This window comes from Aulonocara stuartgranti, assembly GCF_965226115.1.
Source record: "Aulonocara stuartgranti genome assembly, chromosome: 9".
NCBI lineage: Eukaryota > Metazoa > Chordata > Actinopteri > Cichliformes > Cichlidae > Aulonocara > Aulonocara stuartgranti.
This window is the reverse complement of record NC_138960.1, coordinates 19,283,138-19,303,713: the sequence shown is the minus strand read 5'-3', so window position 1 is coordinate 19,303,713 and position 20,576 is coordinate 19,283,138. Positions and strand designations below refer to the sequence as shown.

Here is a 20,576-nt window from a genome sequence, read left to right as displayed (position 1 = left end):
AACCTTCTGCTGAGCACAAAATTATCATATCGTATGGAAAGGTCAATTTGGTCCCAGAGAGATGAATATGTGATAAAAATAAAATACAAAATATCATAGAGCAATTTAATATCCACTGCACTTTAGTTTTAAAATTTGAAAAGGTTTCACCTAAGCTATCATGATGTATCATGTCGTTATTATAATTCTTTCTTTTTTGACACAGAAAAATCAAACTTGATAACATTGTTATCTTCTTCTTTTTTTATTTATTTTTAAAAAAGGTACATAATACATGAACCATTTCTAACTGGCATAGTCATTTCAATATGCAAAGCTTTCAATGGCAAAAGTCATCTATTTTGTACACTTAGACACAAATACCCTACGTTTCAAAGCTGAATTAAAAGAGATTTAAGCTTATTTTGTTTTTTAATTTATTTATGTACATACATCATAGATCATAGGCATAACTTGTGTAACTCACTGCTTTATAATCAATGCTATGCAGACTTAAAATAATATTACAATGGAGCTATGACAAAGGGCATAACAGTTTTAGAGTACTAGACACAAACTTCGTCAAGCTTTTAATACACAACACCAAATAATGAAGCAATGTTTTCAAAGGAGGATTATTAATTTCTTGAAAATACAAATTAAAGTAAAATAAAATAAGTAATTAAAAAGTAATTAAATTATGATCTGAAACTAATTAAAGAAATTTGTAATCACAACAAATAGTCGAGGTTCTCATAACAAGTCTTGTACAGAGCGCTTATAAGGTGACTGTAATACTCATGGGATAAAGAATTATTATGTTTTGTTTTGTCATTATTTTTTATTATATTTTGGTTTCAAGCAAACAAGCAGCAGAAGAGTTTTTAGCAGAAGCTATCTAAGAGTGCTCACTTATGATAAACACAACTAGCTGCTTCTTAACTACGTCTACATGTTCAAAAGTATTTTTAAAATGGGGATTTTTCCACTTTTATGTTTAAACATGTCCGTCCACATAAAACAAAAAAACGTGTCATATACTGCCAGTACTATGCCAAAGTTAATCAGCAAACCGGAAGCTTGCAAAGAATAACACAGCACAAAGTGTGACGTCCAAAAATGGGGCATAAAAACGCAAGAAGACAAAATCTTAATTTTTCCTTGTCCACACTTAAGCAGAGTTTCTGAAAGGAGGGTTTTGAAAGCTCAGTTTTCAGTGACCTAAAATTCCATTTACATGTGGACAAAAGGCCAAAACATAAAGAAAAGCCTGTGCCATGGGGACAGGATGTACTGTACTAAACCATTAGATAACAAAATAGCGTGCATTAGCAGGATGTTAGCAATGTATGTACGACATTTACTCCCCTGGAACCCAAATTAATGGACTTTAGCATCATTTAAAATCTATACATACAATCAATACAATAAATGTAGAAAAGTAAAATGAAATGGAATTTAGGGTTTGTTTAGAAGCTGGGTAAATATTTATTTTAGCTAATTAGCTCCAACTATCTTTGAAAACACTGCCTGGGGTTTATTTAACAAGTTAGACAAATGTAACTGTTTAGTTAAAATGTCATCAGTAGTAATAGAATAGCAATTAATTATTCACTCTTTAACACATTAGTTACTAAACTGGTAAGTGTACTGTTTGGGTCCAGTATTACAACCAAAGGTATATTTACGCCTGTCTCCTGGAAAATCTTGTTCTGCAGAGTCATTGCTAACATCGAGTCAATCCCCAAAGCACACAGATTGGAGTCATGATCCAGTTCCTCTGCACTTACATTGATTATTTCACTCACAATATTCCTCACATGTTCATATGTGGAAGAACTTGGGATTTTGGGTTTGTTATGTACTTCATCTTTGAGCTCCATTTCTACCAAAGGTAACAATCGCTTTCTGAGAGACCCATTTTGCGAAAGGACATGGATACTGAGATTTTTAAAGCTGAATTTGCATATTACCTGTTGGGGTCTGTTCATCAAAAGACTCTTTTTAAGTGTCTCGTGAACCTCACAAACATCCATTATCATCATCCCCTTTGCCTCTAGAAACTTTTGTAAATGATCTTTGTTCAGCAGGAGACCAAGGTTCAAAGGACCCCAGTTGATGGACTGTGCAGATAGGCCGAGATTTCGTCGATAATGGCAGAACAGGTCGAGGAAAGAATTGGCTGCACCATAGTTACATTGTGAGGCATTGCCAATGACTGATGAGATGGAAGAATAGCACACAAAAAAGTCCAGTTTGTTGTGCAGTGTTGCATAATGAAGATTTAGAGCACCACAAACTTTGGGCTGCAGCACCTTTCTGAAGAGAGACTCATCAAGAGATTCAATCAATGCATCGTGCAACACTGCAGCACTGTGAAACACTCCTTTGATAGGGCAACAAGGGAATGTTTCACCAATTTTTGAAATTGCATCAACTACCTGCATCATCACAGAAACATCACACTGGATGTTTATGATAGCAACCCTGTATCTTTTCTGGAGGAGATCCATTTCAAACTGTGTTTTATCAGAAGGTCTTCTTCTTGACAGAGTTGCAATACAAGCTCCACCATTGTGGGCCAAAAACTTAACTGTCTCAAGACCCAAACCAGACAGCCCACCGGTTACGATATAAGTACAACTTTGTTTAAAGAGTTGTCTAGGCATTGCAAACATAGGGATTTCAGATGCCAGGCTACACGATTCTTCATGGCCTAAAACTATTTGCTGCACTGTCTCTGTTGTGAAATAGGACTCAGGTTTTGTACGGGACCAGGACACTTTTGAGTCTGAATACAGATACAACTCCCTTCTTAGAGGTAGAGATCCTGTATCAAAGCCTAATGATTTTAACCAGTTGCAGATATTCCTGCTTCGTGCTTGTAGATAAGCTTTCTGGAGAACATAATCCACATCGAGTTTATGCACATGAATGTGTTCGCTCTTTGGAGTAAACAATCTGTCTGAGACTGAGGGTGGCATATGACTGCTAAACACGAAAATCATGTGTTTTTCAAGAGCCCCATTGTCATACATCTCCTGCCAAGTGGCATCAAATGGTGGCAAAAGAACGAATGCGTGACTCTCATCAAAACATGGAGGTTCTCCAGTGAAATGTGACTGAGAGGAAACACTCCAGCCTGACCTGGTTGCTGTGAGAGCCAGAACCTTCGTCAGAGCAGAGCCTGATTTCGGGGAAACAATAGTCAACTTTCTGTGCTGCTTTTTATCTTCAAACAGTATGCTCTGCAAGATCTCCCATGCCAGTATGAAATAAGACACACATGGAGTCTCTTTTAGAAATGGAAATGTCTTAATGTTGTAGCACACTGCTTCAGGAATTACAATTTTTGAGGTGGCATGAACTGGGTAACATGACGCAATATGGTCTCCAACTCTCAGATTATTGACATTTTTCCCCACAGCTGTGACAATGCCACTGAAATCTAGAGCCAGAAGTCTGTGATTCAGTGATGTATGCTTGTTCCAGTACATTGCCTTACCAAAGATCAGTTGAGAAGTGGTCACAGGGAAGTAATCTGATGAATGCAGGCAAACACTGATTAGCTGAATTTCAGCTGTCTTCTCTTGGAGAGCTTTTCCATTAGTGTCACAGTGGGTGGCAGACAAATGGGCTATACTGTATGGATCAGTACTGTGTAGAACAAAGTCTCTTGGATTCACTGAATGTGTTTCACCATCAAACAAAGCTTTATCTGTCAATCTGGTCCGTGCCATTTTTGTTACTGCTGCCTTCCCTTTACTGATCCAAACCTCTTGGTGTCTGCAGGTGTTTATTACCTGAGCAAGTGTTTGTATGTTTTCACTGGTCACAGAAGCAAGGTCAATCAGCTGAAAAGAAAGATCTGCCAACTCTGCTGCACAAGCCCTTATCATACCAGAAAGTGCAAAACCAGGGCTGATATGATCCACACACATTTCTGATGATCTGTAAGTAATGACATGGACAGAGCATGAGCGTTTGCTCTCTTTTACAGCCAGAACAATATGGTGAAAAATCTCACAACAAGTCATCAAGCAGTCCAGCATCTTTTCAGATGAAAGATGAGTGAGGTTATCAACACCCCAAAGGAAGAGAATATTTTCCACATCCACTCTGCTGGTGAGACACTGGAGCACTAAATTTCGAACTTGGTATGCCTTCAAGTGCTCTTTGCTCTCCACAGTGATTGATTCTGGGTGCAAATATGGCTCAAGTCCTTTAGCAATACAGAGGTTATCTTCAAAAACAATTGCTCTTATTTTGCCATTTTGCAATTCTTCTTCAACAGCAACTGCTTCATTTTGGAAGAACAGTGACTGGGAAACATTTGAGCTGCAGCCCACGAATGAAATCCTGACCCCCTTAAGTTCCACTAATACGTTGCCCTCTCTTGTGGAAAAGCAACCGCACACATCAGTATAGTCAGGAGTTTCTTGAGTTGCTCGCAAGTACATAATCATTTCTTCCTGCAGTGGTGCTGATATGACTATATCTGTAATACCTGAAGGGAATCCCTGCTTGACTGTTAGCTGTCCCATTGCTAACATAGCAGTCATTTGCAGAAAATAGTCAAGCAGCACAGGATGAATAAAATAGTCATGAAGATGTTTCAGAAGATCACCAGGGACTTGAATTTCCATCACAGCTTCCTTGAATTCATCCCCAAAATGCACATCATCAAGCTGTTTGAAAAGAGGGCCATACTCAAATCCTGCTTGAGAAAGAATTGAATAGATCTCATTTCTCGTCCAAACCAACTTGCACCGTTGGAAGATCATTCGAGGACAAATGTTTGATTCCTCTAACAATGGCTTGATATCTTGATATGTGTACCTTCCAGAGGCATGCGTTGCATTAGAGGACTGTATTGCAAATGAGCCCTCCTTCTCTCCATGTTCTACTCTCACTTTCAGTTGTTGAGAGTGTGAGTTGAGTGTTAACACACTTTCAAATCTAACACTGAGATGGAGCTGGGTAATAGTTTTACGTGGCTTAAAACTTGCCATCACAGAGGCAAAAGCTAGTTCGACATAAAATGAACCCGGCACAATGGAAATGCTGTTGTTTTTATGCTCCCAAAGGTATGGCACGGTCTCTGAAGAGAGGTTGCTCATGAACTCTTTGTTATCCCTCTTTATCTGGGACATGAGTGTATGGGGAGTAAAGGAAGAATGCTCATCACCTTTCCGCACGGATTCAAAATTCAGGTCTTTCTTTGTGGTGTCAAACTGATAGACTGGAAGAGCTGTGGGCAATGTCTCCAAACCCCTGTATAGCTTATGCCAGTCCACGTTCATGCCAAGTTCAAATAGCTTTGCCACTGTTGAGAGGATTGTGCCATAATCCTTATCAGGGTTTGCGGTGGGAAGAACTACGGTATCATTGCCCAGGGTCTCACATATGTTCCTGTGGAGAGCCCTACGAGGTCCAATCTCCACAAAGACCACATTTCCCCTCGTCGACTTGTCTTTGATGGCAGCACGGAGCGTTTGTTCAAATAAAACAGGCTCTCGGATGTTCTTGGCCCAGTATGTGCCTGAGCTGAAATCACCATCTGAACATTTGTCTCCAGTCACTGTTGAAAACAGTTTGCACTCTATGTTGTTGGTATCTAAAACATCTATTCTTCTCTTAATGTCCTCTAATACTGGATCCATCATGCGGCTATGGTAGGCTGCTGGAACATCTAAGACATGAAGGAAGAGAGTTTCATCTTTAAAGATGCTCTTCAGCCTCTCATGGAGGGTGTCTATGGCATCAGCATCTCCTGACAGAGTGCAGGACTGAGGGCTGTTAAAAGCAGCTACACTAATTTTCCCAGTAAAGTTCGGAAGAATTTTTAATACCTTATCTACAGCCACATTGCCAACCACGAGCATTTTCCCTCCTTTGACTTTGCCCTGGAGAGTACTACGGTGGTACAACACCTTGACAGCATTGTCCAGAGACAAGAGACCTGAGCAGTGAGCAGCAGCAACCTCTCCAACTGAGTGGCCAAGCATGGCATCAGGTTTAATACCCCAGTGTTTCAAAAGAGTAGCAATGCTGACCTGAATCGCAAATAGAAGAGGTTGCACAACATTTGGCTCATTGAAATCATTGTTATCATGCTCACTAGAAAGCCATCTACTCATGCTGAAAGATCCATGACTCTGGAAGAGAGTCTCAATTTCTCTCACCTTATCACTGAAAACAGGAAGCTTACTCATTAGCTGCCTGCACATCCCCTTGTAGGCAATCCCATTTCCACAGAACACAAAGACTACCTGGATGTTAGACCTTACTGCCTGAACCTTAGCCTTCAGTGCAGACATTAACTGGTGTTCTAAATCTGAGAGAGAAGATATTAGGAAGGCCTTCCTATATTTGTGTTTGTAATGACTTCTTCTGCACGCTGAGGTGTATGAGAGTGCCTGCAAATCAACTGACTGGTTCCTGCAAAGTCTTTCATGGGTGTCACTGATGGACAGGCTTAATGATTTCTCAGACGCTGCAGATATGACAAAGACTTTTGTACAGTCTTTCGGTGTTGGAGAGGGAACTGTAGCATTTGTATACTGTCTTACAATTACATGTGCATTTGTACCTCCAAACCCAAAGCTGTTGATCCCAGCCACCCTTCCCATTGGCCCATTTGTCTCCCACCTAACAGATTTAGTTGGAATACTCAGATTCAAGGCTTTTACATCTATACTTGAACTATCTTCAGAGTAGAAAACTGAGGGAACAATAGTGCTGTACTTCATCATTAGCAGTACCTTAATGAGTCCAGCAACTCCAGCTGCAGATTCTGTGTGTCCAATGTTGCCCTTTAGAGACCCAATCAGAAGTGTCTCAGAACGAGTGGGTTTAGCAATGACATTCGAGATGCTTCCCGCTTCTATTGGGTCTCCAACAAGGGTTCCTGTCCCATGTGCCTCTATATATTGAACGTTCATGATGTCGGAGTTAGAGTAGATTCTTCTCAGCAGCTCCTCTTGCTGAACCATGGAGGGTTTGGTGATTGGAGTGACGGAGTGCCCATCTTGATTGACTGCTGTCTTGCTGATAACACCCCATATTTTGTTGCAGTCTCTTAAAGCCTTGACAAAGAAAGTCACATCATTAGAAGACTGGATAGTATCTCAATTATATAAAACTACTTGACACTAAAGATCAAATCATCAACCTACATGTTTCAAATGCTTGAGAAGTACTACACCACAGCCCTCTCCCCTGCCATAGCCATCTGCATGGGCGGAAAAAGGTTTGCTTGTTCCTTCAGGTGAGATCATGCTTGCCTGTTTGAGGGCAACAAATACCTTCGGCTCAATTATACAGCTAACTCCTCCACATAGTGCCATTTCACAGTCTCCTGGTTGAAAGAAAGGTCGTTAAATAATTAATTTGTATACATCATCCAATAGTTTATTTTTTTGGCAGCCAAGCATACGTATATTACCATGCTTTATAGCCTGGCTGGCTACATGAAGAGCCACCAAAGATGATGAGCAGGCGCTGTCGATGGCAAAAGAAGGGCCAGTCAGATTGAAGGTGAAGGAAATCCTGTTGGCTGCAAGACTCATGGCCGTCCCAGTGCCATTGTAGTGGGTTATTGTGCCAGGGCTATTATTTCTGAGCATCTCATAATCCCTGTTCATAAGACCTGCAGCAGCACAGTCACAATCAAAACAGACTTAAAATTGCTGGATTTTTAAAATTGCTAAGGATTTTTAATGTATCATAGATGGTAGCAAGAGTACCTATGTAAACACCAGTTCTGGTTCCACTGATGCTTTCCATAGCTATTCCTGCATCTTCTAATGCCCTGTAGGTACACTGCAGCAGAAGTTTCTGCTGAGGGTCCATGAAGTCAGCCTCCGATTCAGTAATACCAAAAAACTTGTAATCAAACTCATTAAACCTAGAATATAAAATAAGTAGATCCATCATAATTCAAAAATTTCAAAGAAAAAAATAACTTAATTAAACTTTTATATCTTGTAGGTAACAAAGAAATAATACAGTTTACTAATCACTGGTCATTTGTAATTTATGTCACTTTGTTAGTAGTTTGTGTTATACACAATACTTTACAAATCCTGTATTGTGTCATAGCTAACAACAGACACTTCCATTTACATTCTGATGCAAAGCTGTTGTTGCATACAAATTTTATTAATGTTACTGTATTATGTTTTTGTTGACCTTTACCAAACATTTTTGTCATTGTGTTAAACCAAAAACAAAACAAGTCAAAAACAGGCCATTACTAACTTCAACTGTATCCACTTTTTTTTGTCCTGAAAGGCTTAGATTAAGCCTATTTCTGTCCTTTACTCTGAGGGCTGTGCACCACACAGCAGCTTTTAAGTGTGTTAATTGTTAACTAGCAGGCAAGGAGGCACTCAGGTCATACAAACTCAAAGGACAACCATGAGTTGTTTCCCATCCAGAAAATACAAAGTTTTACACCCACCAGGTTAAACTTCATAATTGTCCTTTAAGGTTTACAAATTGTAATCAATAAATTTGGTACATTTAACAATTTAACGATGTATCATAACTATAAGCTGCAGCTTTATGATCTCATCTAAACATAATATAACAATATAAGATAAAAGCACAATAAAAAATATATAAAATATATGAATAAAATAATATAATCTTTATAATGCTTGTTATGAATTATTATATTATGAACATTGTAAATATGAATATAAACATAACACATAACATTTTAAATTACAAGCCAACTAGCCATTAGTTTACAACGTAAACTCATAAATGTTACATCAAAGCTTACAAATGATTAGTAATTAACCAATTAATTGTGAATAAACAGTCTAATAATTTTATTACATTGTAATTACTGACTGCCAACAAACTAAAAGCAACAACATCAATAAGAATACTAACATTTCAGTTTCAATTTTTTTTTTTCGTTAACAACTTAATAACAAATTAACAATGAGTTTGCCATTTATTAAGAGTGGTTAAAACATTTTTAAACTCACCCTTCTATTAGAGCTGCTTTGGTTGTCTGTATCTTCCCAGGTTTGTTACCTTCTGCATCATACCAAAGAGTGGTGTCAAACCTTTCAGCTGGAATATCCACCACACAGCTCTTTCCCTCCAACAGAACCCTCCAGAAACTGTCCACCCCCTCACCTAAAATATAAAGTATCACAACAACCTGAGTATACATTATCTTAGAATTTCGACCTTTGGAGAAAAAAAAAATGCAGATATTCAGTATTGCTTTAAATGGTGTCAAAATGAGGTTGTACCTCCGGGAAAATTGCATCCAATCCCAATAACAGCTATGTCATCATCAGCGTCCTCCATTGTTCCTTTGGGGCAATCATAAGATTGCTCTGAGAGCTTTTTTGAAAACACAAAATGAAATTTCAAGTTTCTTCATAGTAAATGTTTCGCACTGGTTGCTGCTTTTGGTCAGAACTAGTAGTGTTGCACCAGCCTTTTTAAATAGATGAAACAATAGGACAGTGTCTTAGTCTCTTAGCCTCTCCCCCAGAGTCACCTGGAACTTAAGACACTAATGGCAGGTTGAAGGTAATTTAACCGCAGCCATAATTAAGCCTTTGCTCCTGTTAACTGGCCAACAGAAGATGCAATGTTAGAAATGTGCCACTCAGTAGATTAAATAATCTGATTTGTCATTTTGTCTGCATTTCCAAAAGCATGATGTTCTTTGACACTGTGTAACATTAGAAAATACACTCATCAGCCACTTTAGTCTAGATTCAACAAGGTGCTGTAAACATTTGTCAATTTCACTGTGATATCACACATACTTAATGGTTTAAAGCACTATTTAAAATCTATAAACCATCACTAATATTGACCTGAAATTCCCATCAGTTCTTTGGAGTACTTTACAGTCTTTCAGCTGATTGGTTTAGTATTCTAGCTCTTACGAATATTTTGATTGAGGTTAATTTCCACTGTTTTCAGCTATGACAGATAACAGTGGAAAAGGCTTCAATAAACTCTGCTACCTGAATTATATTGAATTCTAAGCAATGTAGAGACATATATTATATTATTTGTTGTATATATTAATAATTAACTAAGGCCTTTTTATCAGTTTTATAAGGTGATGATGTGTTAATGCTACAACTTGTTTTAAGAACCACAAAACAAACAAACAAACCCCAAAAGAAGAATCAGGGCTGATTTGTAAGAGGAATCTTTATTTGAGCTTTATGAAGGCTTTAATCTAAAGACACAAACAGAAGCACCAATGCATTTCTTTTACAAGCTTACAGTATATACACAACTTCTCATTTATCAGCTACAGCTGGTCTTACCTTTGGGCACTTCAATAAATAAGAACAAAGGAAAATAGATATGTATATGGTAAATGCAAGCATATTAAAAAAAAAAAAAGAAAAAAAAAAAAAAAAAAAAAGAAAACCTCTAACCTGAAGAGTTCAACAAAGAAACAGCAGTAGCACCTGTGCCTGGTCATAGCCAAAAGGTACTTTCCAGCTTAAGGTACTTTAAGGTCCCATTGTGATCACTGGTTAGTACAAATATGTGAGAAAAATCTGACGGCAAACAAATTCATATGAGACGAAATATGACCTTGGTGCATAAACCGCTGCTGAGGTTTTGTTTTTCTCTCCCTGTGAGAGCTGAGAAAGAAAAAAATGCCCTGAATGAAACCATCTTTGTGACTTTTTGGGGAGAACAAATAGTTATTTTCACACAGTTAAACTGAGATGATTTACAAATCACTGAAGGAAAGTAAATGATGAGACGTATCAAAGCGTTGATGATTGTTTCAGTGTCATCTTCACATTGACAATAAAAGGGATACAAACAAAACAAGGCCTCCCAAAGGCCTGTGCTTGATTGCACAGTTGTGCATATATATGTATGAGTCTACAACGCCTGCTGCTGCTGCTGAGGTCTATAGTGGTCCAGTGATTTGCCCTCCAGCACCATCTGGATCTCTTTGGCGTCCAGAGTTTCATATGTTAGGAGGGCATCAGCCAGCTTCTTGTGCTCCTTACTGTAAGTCTTGAGGATATCCTTAGCACGTTCATATGAGTCCTAAATAAAAGAGAGAGAAAAAACATTTTGAGAAATAGAATAGAAAAAAATTCTAATTATTATTTTTAAATGACACATATTTTGCTCACCTTTAGTAAAGCTCTGACTTCCTGCTCAATGGCTGCTTGTGTTTCGGGGCTTTGCTTTGAAATGTCTCCATAGGTCATGACACCTAGCTGTAACAAACACATAACCAAGATGAATGAACAATGGGTCTACTCATGCATCGACCACTTGTAGCTAGTGATTACTGTAAAGCGAGTTACAAAGGGCTTTTCACTGAGCTGTGTGTAATTACACCCAATGACACAGTAATGTTAGAGACTGCAGTTTTTAGGTCCACTCCCCTCTTCTTCTTCTATTACAGATTTGTATTAACTTCAAGATTAATTCATTCAATACAGTAGCTGTAGATGTGCTACTGTGTTTGCTTTTAATATAACAAAGTTTGGCTGACATAAATTGACTGAGGACAATTGTTGTGTATGGCTTCATAACTTGTATCTTACTGTAAATAAAGACGTACGTCTGCAGCAGTATGTACAGTTAAAGCCCAGATCAGCACTGCTAAGTCCTTAAATGCTGATTGGAACAAAAAACAGACAACAAAACAAACAAACAAACAAAAAAAAAAACCCCACAGGGATCATCTGCCACACAAGTCTAAATTCTCACCTTGTCACTCATGCCGAATCTGGTCACCATCAATTTTGCGATTTTGGTTGCACCATCAAAGTCGCTGGAGGCACCTGAAATGGTTAACAACGTTTTTTTGTCATCTTCCAAACAATCAGAGCGTAAGTCTAGAGACTAGTAATTTATAAGAACTTCTTCAAACCACACAAATTTATTTTCTTATGTTGATAAAAGCACACAAATAAGTGTATTTATACTTGGAAAAAAGAAAAATCCCAGGGTGTTAAATGGTAAATGGCCTGTATTTGTATAGCGCTTTACTTAATCCCCATGGACCCCATGCGCTTTACACTACATTCAGTCATCCAACCATTCACACACACATTCACGCACTGGCGATGGCAAGCTACATTGTAGCCACAGCTGCCCTGGGGCGCACTGACAGAGGCGAGGCTGCAGGACACTGGCGCCACCGGGCCCTCTGACCAAAAATCAGGTGTTAACCTGATAAACCTTTAAATGTTATAATCATAAAATACTATTCATAGCTCAAGCATTTTATATTTATGAATCATGTCCTACCAATCAGTCCCTCTGTGTTTCGTACCTGTGGTGATGTTATCGTTCCCAAAGATGAGCTCCTCTGCTACTCGGCCGCCCATGCTGACGTCCATCTGAGCCAGCAGCTGGGCTCGTGTCTCGCTCCAGCGGTCATTCTCTGGAAGCATCGACACCTAAAACACGGCACAGTTTATCAAAAAAACCCCCAAAAACCCCAGCAGAAATACGTACAATACTGCAAAACTGTAACAAAAGCTCACATGGCCCAGAGTTGGTCCTCGAGGCATGATAGTAGCCTTATTGATGGGCATTGCATCTTTGGTGTAATAGGCAACAATGGCATGGCCGGACTCGTGGTATGCGGTAATGGTCTTATTCTTCTTGTCAATTTCAACACTCCGCCTCTCAGGGCCTGAAATGTGAAATGGAAACATAAAGAAATAATCATGATGGTGTTCCCGTCTCCTCACTTAATAATGTACAGGTGATCAGTGTAATGTGAAATGTAGTGCTGTGGGCTGCACCGTGATCACTCATTTACCCATGAGGATCTTGTCCTTAGCGAACTCCAGGTCCTTCATTGTGACCATCTCTTTCCCGTCCACTGCTGCCTTCAGGGCTGCCTGGTTGACCAGGTTCTCGAGCTCTGCCCCCGAGAAGCCCACTGTGCCTCGGGCAATAATCTCTGCATCAATGGCTGGGAACGAACAAACAGTGTTTGTAAAGGTGATCAAAGACAATGGCGTCATTTAGAAAAATGGCAAACACAGGTTTCCTCTCAGGCTTAGCTCCAGCAGAGAAGGACAATAGGAGAAAAAAAGGATGAGATCTAAAGGTAGTTGGAGATATCCTTAATATTGTTGAATACTTTACACCCAGACCTACCTGGGTCTACTTTGATCTTGGAGAGGTACCAGTTGAGAATCTCTGTGCGGCCTTTCACATCAGGGCGAGGGACCGTCACCTGCATGTCAAACCTTCCTGGTCGAACCAGAGCGCTAAAGAGTGATGCAAAGCAGCAATAATTAGTACACAGAAGTTTATTCTGTTGAAGTTTTATTTAGGAGAACAAATACTACTTAAAACGATCGCAAAATGACACTCAAAACGTCTTACTAATATCTGTAAAACGAATGTGTTTCATCAGAAGCTGCATAACTGCACAATAACTACCTCTGATAGTAAATGCTAAAAAATGGTTTAATTTTACTGTCACTTTACAAAAAACTTAACATGTTTATGGCATACATAAAAAGCATTTCATCCTAAATGTTTACATACTTATCCAACGCTTCAGCAAAGTTTGTAGCACCAATAACAATGACTCCTTCATTTGGTTTAAATCTGTAAAAGAGCAAAACGAAACATTAGCAACTGTAAATTTAAGGTATCTACACCACTTATCACTCTATTCAGTTTAACTAACACTGACCCATCCATTTCAGCCAGCAGCTGGTTGATGGTTTGTCTGGAGTAAGGATGCATAGGGGACTCTATTCTCTTTCCACCTACGCTGTCCAGCTCATCAATGAAGATGACACAAGGAGCATTGGCTTTTGCCTCTTCTGCAAAACACAAAAATAGAGGTTATATTCGTTTTTAAAATACAATTTTAAGTGTAACTAAAATTTCTCACATCCAGTAAGCTTACTGAAAAGGTTCCTGATTCGGCTCGCACCAACGCCCACAAACATCTCATCAAACTCTGATCCGGAGGCGTAGTAAAAAGGAACATCGGCCTCTCCGGCCACGGCTCGTGCCAACAGAGTCTTTCCTGTGCCTGGGGGACCAACAAGCAGGATCCCTGAGGAGACCCAAACAGAAACGCATAAGAAAAAAAACAAAAACAAAAAAACCCCACCCTATTCAATTCACTGAATTTTCTTAATGATCAGTAAAAAGTGATGAAAAGAATTAGCAGCATCGATACCTTTTGGCAGCTTTCCACCCAAAACGGTAAATTTCTGTGGGTTTTTCAGAAACTCAACAACATCTTGCAGTTCGCTCTTTGCCTCCTCCACTCCTTTGACATGCTCAAATGTCACATTCTTCATCTGGATGGGGTCGACTGCAGAGTCAAGACCGGATGTGGTGCGGAACCTCACTACGAGATCCCCAAAATAATCAGTTCAATAAATACATATTTGCAATGTCTGACAGAAACAGCTGCTTCCTGCAGCACACATTTATTTTCTACCAGTTATTCATAAAGCACGAACACAGTAATGAAATAAAAAATAGTTTGTATAGATATTTATATGTTAAAGCACAGTATCATGCACTAAAATAATCTGTCAAACCCTACATGCGCACTAGTACATTATTGTAATAAATACATAAATATATATATGAATATTTAAGCTGAAAATCTGGTGAACATTAAGTGAAACACTTCTTTTCTAATGCTTTTGCACCCTTGGAAGGTGTAAATCAGCAGGCAGTGTGCGTATAGGATTACGATTTAATTTGAAAGCTTATAGAATGAAGACTGAAACAAACCAGCATCAGAAAAGGGGCCTTTACCGGAGAGAAACGGGGTTCTTGAGAGGCCATAAATACCAATGAGGAGGAGGACCAAGAGGATCAACCTGGTTCTCCTCAGTGAGTCTGTAAAACATAACAGACAAAAAAACAAATCAGCCAATCTTCATCTTTGTACTCAGCTCAGCACTGCCACCAACTGTTATAATGAAAAACAGGTAACTGTGTCTTTGTCTGGACCACATGCCTTGTGTTCTCTGAGTCAAAGCTTGAGACCTCATGAACCCCTCAGTGAAACCCGTCTTGAAAGCCTCCTGCTGGTTTTCTGGAAGGTTTTTTTGTTGTATCACTTGGTCCAAAGACTGCGCCTCGACTCCTTTTTCTTTCAAGAGCAATCCCTGAGAGGGAAAAAAGTAGACATGTAAATCTGCTTTCCCCCCTCTTTTAAATGTGTGCTTCAAATAGCAACTCAAAATCTGCAACGACTTGGTCAAGTTGTAGAACGAGCTAAAGGGTCAAAGTGCCGTAAATCCCGGACTACAGAGTGCACCTGATTAAAAGCCGCATGCTCTAATTTTAGAAAGAAAATCAATTTTGTACTTGTACAGGCCGCACCGGATTTTAAGCCGTATGCGTTGCACTTGTAATATGAGATATTTACACAGAAATATTACACGTGAGGATTTTTAACGTTTAATTTATTCCATAAAGTAACATAGACGTTATGATAACATACAAAAATACATACTGCAAATGCTTTTTTTCCTCGAACAGCGCCTGTAACATGGCTAATTTTAAGTATACGTACGTATCGGTAACACACAAATTACGTTGCTTATGTTTTTTTTTACAGAACAGTGCAAAAACAACATTACAATGTCTCTTAACAACCGGTAAAAATAAATACCGTATATATACTACTTATCAATTTTATTGGTCTACTGTTACCAGGCAAAATATTTTTGGCCGCATGAAAGAAAATATGCATTAGCCGCACGTCAGTATAAGCCGCAGTGTTCACAGTGTGGGGAAAAAGTAGCAGCTTATGACCCGAAAACTACGGTATGTTGTTCATTCTAACTGCATAACTAACTGTGCAGTGTCCGAGAAATAATGCTTATTCAGTAAATACAGAATTTATGTTGGATTAACCAACAGTCTGTATTCATAACAGTGTAACAGATACATCAGTCGTGTGGTGGCATACCTTCATGAAGCCTGGAGTGTAGGCTTCAGATTCCACGGGACCGTCATAACCAGACTCCGCCCGTCTGGTCCTTGATCGAAGTGTCTTGAAACCGCGACTTTGGACCCATACTACACAGACAGAAAACATGTGACTATATGTCAAGTATCTTTAACCTTTTTCAGACATGGGGTATATAAGATTTCTGGCTTCTTCAGTCTGTTAAAATGACAGCTGTTTATCATAAGTAAGTCTAGCTGTGCTCTAATCGCATGTAACTACACTTTTGAAAATGTAATCATTGCCAGTGTCTTTAGCTCAGGCCCTGCTGTGAAGACCAACTCATAACAAACAGAACCTGTTTGTTGTAAAGTGAAACTGAGTGTTAAGGACAGTGAAAGCCATCCAGTGGAGCCATTGATAGCCCCAAATTGCTTTTTCCGTCTTACTGCTATTGAAGGCCTAAACCAAGACTGCTTTTTGAGAGCTAAGCAACGTAACGAAGAGCATATACAGAACATATATATTGGACCTGTATAAATTGTAAGATTGTGTTTTGACTTTTCACTCAGGCATGAGGCCAAAAAAGCTCAGGTGCCTTCAGATAAATGGAAAGGAGTGCATGCCTGAAAGGGGCTTTAATGCCACTAAGTTTGTATAACGTCAGCTTCTTACCAGGCAAAAACTGTAGTTCTGAGCAAGCTTGTCTTAGTGGGCTGTGGTATTGTCTGTGGAATAATCGTGAGCCAAAAAGCCCCAAATTCCTGTGTGAGAACCCTGTGAGACAAATCGTACAAAAAGAGAAAAAAATCTCAAGGTCTGTTTCACATTAAAACATCTGGTTAAATAAATAAAGCTCGACTGAGCTGCTCACCGTGCTTGTTGTGAAAGAAGCTGTCTGCAGAAACGTGGCTCGTTCTCCATATCGAAGGAACAGCGGGAGGCTCTTCTGGTCCCGGTGTAGGCAGTAACCTGCTGACGAGCTCGTCCAGCTGACTCGCCCTGAGCTCGGACAGACCCAGATCCTTCAGACTCACACTGGGCTTTAAGTGAAGGATAGCAAAGGTAGGTCATCTACAACTCTAAGGTAGGGCTGGGCCATATCATACTGTTCACGGTAATACCAGTATAATGTTAGGCAATAATAAGAAAATGAAATATCGCGATAGAATATGGGTAAAACGCAGGTGCGCAGTGCCTTTGTTCACATATTATGGTCGTGTCCAAATTCATGAGCTGCATCCTCCTGAGGCCGCATTTGTAGACCGATTACGTCACAGCGACGCGCCGAAGGCTGTCCAAATTCGTAGACTCCTCCGAATGCAGCCGACAAATGAGTCCTCCTTTTCCCCGAATTTGAAGGATGGGTTGGGTGTGTCCTTCATGGCCTACCATATCCCAGAATTCATAGCGCGGCCCAGCCAAACTCCAGTTTCCAACAATGGCGGCCGCTACTAAGTTTTAAAATTACTCATACTAATCTTTCTGGGTCACAAAATAAACTTTTAACATATTTTCAGGCAAGAAAGTAGCTGTGTAAACATAAAATATCTGCTCGGTTTATCAAGATATCGCATATTTGCAAAAGTGCTTCGACGTTTTCGGAGACGTCTGCTACCCACCAGCTCGACAGCTAGCCGGGAGCTCGAGGGTTACTGATGCGGCCGAGAACGGCACAACTCCCGGCACATCATTTTCAGATCACCGCGGAGTTTCGCTGCTCGGGTTAAACGTAATATATAAGTCACTTAGACAACCTAAAAATGTTATTGTTGGGCTTTTTTCAGTGTTTTGTTTGTTCGTGAGTAAATCGGTTTGGCTGAGATTAAAGTTATTAGATTAGATAAAATAAAACTTTATTAATCCCCCGGGTGGGTTCCTCCTTGGTTTTTACACAGCTGACTAAACGTCAAACAGAAAACTGATTAAACAGAAGTATGAGACAGTCGAGAATTTACGCCAGTGTCCTGTTATATTTTAGATAGCAAGGAGCAGACGGCCGAGTTTATTAAACTCCACCGAGACAGCGGTGACGCAGATCTGAAGGCTGGACCGTCCAATTTCACGGCCGTTTACTTCCGGCCTACCCGACCTTCTGAGGACCTGGCCCACGTAGACTGCGAAGGCCGGGTCCTCAGGAGGATGCAGCCCATGAATTTGGACACGACATATATTATCATATCGTGATAAATACTTTTGGCCATATTGCCCTGCCCTACTCTATGGAGCAACTGATCACCTAAAAATAAGTAAGTACATAAGTAAAGATGACACAGAAAAATAAATAAAAATGAGAAATAGTCACAATAAAAATGCAATAGCCTCCAGTCTTCAATCTCACCTGAGGAACAACCAACAAATTCTGAGCCTAGGATCTCAGACTGTGAGCAAGAGCGTGTTTAAGAAGAAGTTTAGATAGTGCTCTTTATTCTAAAATAAACTGAGAACAAATGTAAGGAGTATAAAACAGGAGTAACACAAGCTTGCTTACTAGGATATATCAGTCATAACATTTTCTCAAGTTCATCTGAGAAAACTAAACCTTGCAATTTAGAAATACTCCTTAAATTGAAAAAACAAAACAGGTACGTCAAAGTAGATGTTGCATGTGAGTCAAAGCCCAGAGAGGAATCAAATATAACACCAAGATTATGAAGACTGGACTTAGCAGATAAGCAACACAATGAACTATAATCACAGCCTCTGTGTTTTTGGAATACATAGCAAAGTAATTACTGGAGATCCAGTAACTTATCCGGATAAACATTCAGTTAGGTTGGACAATCTATCCAGCTGATAAGGCTTGAAATTCAGCTGTATATGCATTTTACTGGCATGAAAATGATGAAGGTTTTCAGAAAAAAACAAATCTAATAATGCCAGCTAAAGGAAGAATGTAGAACGAAAGGCAATAATGGACCCAGGATTAAGCCTTGCAGCTCACAGGTTAGAGAAACAGTGTTAAAGGAGAAGAATATATTCAACCTAACAGAGAAAGCCCAGTCAGATAAATATGAGGAAAACCTGTCTAATGCAGAGCCAGAGAAGAGTCCCAAACAGGTAAAATCTCTAACGAGGATGATGAGGGTTTTCTTTTTCCAATTTTGGTAACCAAGACTTTTAGTGTTATTGTCTTCATAGAAACAGGAAGACTTTTCATGGAAAGTACACTGCCCTTTTCAAACATCGATTTACAAGCAGACTACTTTGACACTTTATCAGAGTATGTTGATGTAGAGGATCACTTCTATTATGATTCATGAAATTACTGAAATAAGAAGATCTAGCCTCTTTCACTTCCTCATTAGAAGAGTGGAGAAATCCTTTAAAATTTTCTCTATGGACAGTCAGACCCGTGGTCTTCCTTAGTCGCTTGTTGCAAAATAAGCGATGACCTATTTTCTGAGGAGCAACCTGAACCATAAGGACAAGGCAATGATCGTTAAAACAGTGAACAAAGAGATATATCCTTTACTTAGACACATTACTATGGTACAGTATAATATAGTGTGCGGCCATTAAGAGTAGTTCAATAGTTTACTCATAAACATACTTCCATAAAGTCGCCATCAACAGATCTGTGGTTTACCTCAGATAGTCCACTTTAACAAAACATGTACTATGTCACCATCAGCTACTATCCTCAGGAGATGGAGCTCACCTCTCTCAGAAATGAACTGTGCTCTGGACTGAAGTCTTTGTGAAGAGCCTGGATTGAAGCTGTGGCTGAATTCTTCAGAGAGTGGAGGGCATTGATGAGCTGGCTGAGAGGCACTATCATCTGGGAAGACACAAGAACAGCAGTAGCTTAAAACACTCTCATAGCACCTCACATTTTCTGCATGTACATTTAACGTTTCCCATTCTACTTGTTTTTTGTTTTTAAATGAGACTTCCAGGCGGAGACAGCGTGGTCAGGACTGTTATGTCAGTTTTATTCTGCACATAGAGTGGTTTGGCCCACATACGGCAGACGAGTTACGTAACCTCTACTCTTTGAATGATTTTTTTCAAATACTTTGTTTAAATTAACCTAAATTTTCCTTCACGTATCTCTGGGTAAAGTCACGACCGAAACCTCACATATCACGCTCGTCTCCGCACCGACACAGGGTGACAGCGTGACGTAAGCATAGGCTTATTCTAGAGTAATGTTCTTGCTAACACTAGGCGAGCTAAAGGGGAAAAGGGGGTCAAATAAGCAACAGGCAGCAGAGCTACATGTCGATATAACTCCCATAACAGTCCTAAAATAAACACTAACTTACAACTAAAGACTAAATTCACTCCGAGAAGAACACACATGAGCTAGCCAAGTCAATAAACCGCTATCTAGTCGGCTTACCTGCTGTGGTTGAAATGACGAAGACAGCGAAAACATTTTTGCCGATGGATGCTACAAAAACGGACTTTGGAGGGCTGGTTTGTAAGGACAGACCCTCTATATAACCCAAATGAATGCGTCCTCCCGAAAGGGGCGTCCTTTTGGTTTTCCTTGTTACACAACTTTCAACAGTTACACAACTTTTTTTTCAGCTAACAACGCCAAATGGATCCCCCGGCATCTGAGGTCAAACGGACTACAAAATGACGTAAAGAAGAACTACTACCGGGTGATGCTTGCATCATTGCGATTGTTTCATTGAACTCATTAAAATTAATTTAT

At 39.5% G+C, this 20,576-nt stretch overlaps 2 protein-coding genes across 3 annotated transcripts; both read right to left on the bottom strand.

The window, feature by feature from the left end:
• Positions 1-618: 618 nt before the first annotated feature.
• Positions 619-9,312, bottom strand: pks1 (polyketide synthase 1; the record flags this gene model as incomplete). Its single annotated transcript, XM_082547488.1, has 6 exons — positions 619-7,067; positions 7,158-7,339; positions 7,427-7,630; positions 7,728-7,888; positions 8,982-9,135; positions 9,255-9,312. The coding sequence occupies 6 exons, from the start codon at positions 9,310-9,312 to the stop codon at positions 1,587-1,589; spliced, it is 6,240 nt and encodes a 2,079-aa protein (XP_082403614.1). The 3' UTR covers positions 619-1,586.
• Positions 9,313-10,161: 849 nt separating this feature from the next.
• On the bottom strand, positions 10,162-20,504 carry LOC309713689 (ATP-dependent zinc metalloprotease YME1L1-like). 2 transcript variants are annotated; one of them, XM_082545493.1, is made up of 19 exons: positions 20,355-20,504; positions 20,256-20,309; positions 19,572-19,691; positions 16,785-16,953; positions 16,586-16,687; positions 15,932-16,041; positions 14,972-15,122; positions 14,743-14,850; positions 14,174-14,347; positions 13,895-14,047; positions 13,676-13,808; positions 13,525-13,587; positions 13,129-13,241; positions 12,785-12,940; positions 12,504-12,655; positions 12,290-12,416; positions 11,722-11,795; positions 11,136-11,222; positions 10,162-11,046 (listed from the first exon to the last, which is right to left on the bottom strand). In XM_082545493.1, the coding sequence occupies exons 2-19, from the start codon at positions 20,289-20,291 to the stop codon at positions 10,876-10,878; spliced, it is 2,199 nt and encodes a 732-aa protein (XP_082401619.1). In that variant the 5' UTR covers positions 20,292-20,309; positions 20,355-20,504; the 3' UTR covers positions 10,162-10,875. The 2 variants fall into 2 exon arrangements, with proteins under 2 accessions (XP_082401619.1, XP_082401620.1); XM_082545494.1 differs by having other exon boundaries at positions 14,767-14,850.
• Between the last annotated feature and the right edge of the window lie 72 nt (positions 20,505-20,576).

Excerpts from the sequence above, each read along its gene's own strand:
- LOC309713689 (XM_082545493.1), bottom strand. The coding sequence starts at position 20,291 with ATGTTTTCGCTGTCTTCGTCATTTCAACCACAGCAG. Across the intron at positions 14,348-14,742 it reads AGGCCCCTTTTCTGATGCTG|TGAGGTTCCGCACCACATCC; the intron begins GTTTGTTTCAGT and ends GGGATCTCGTAG. Across the intron at positions 13,809-13,894 it reads CCGAATCAGGAACCTTTTCA|AAGAGGCAAAAGCCAATGCT; the intron begins GTAAGCTTACTG and ends TGTGTTTTGCAG.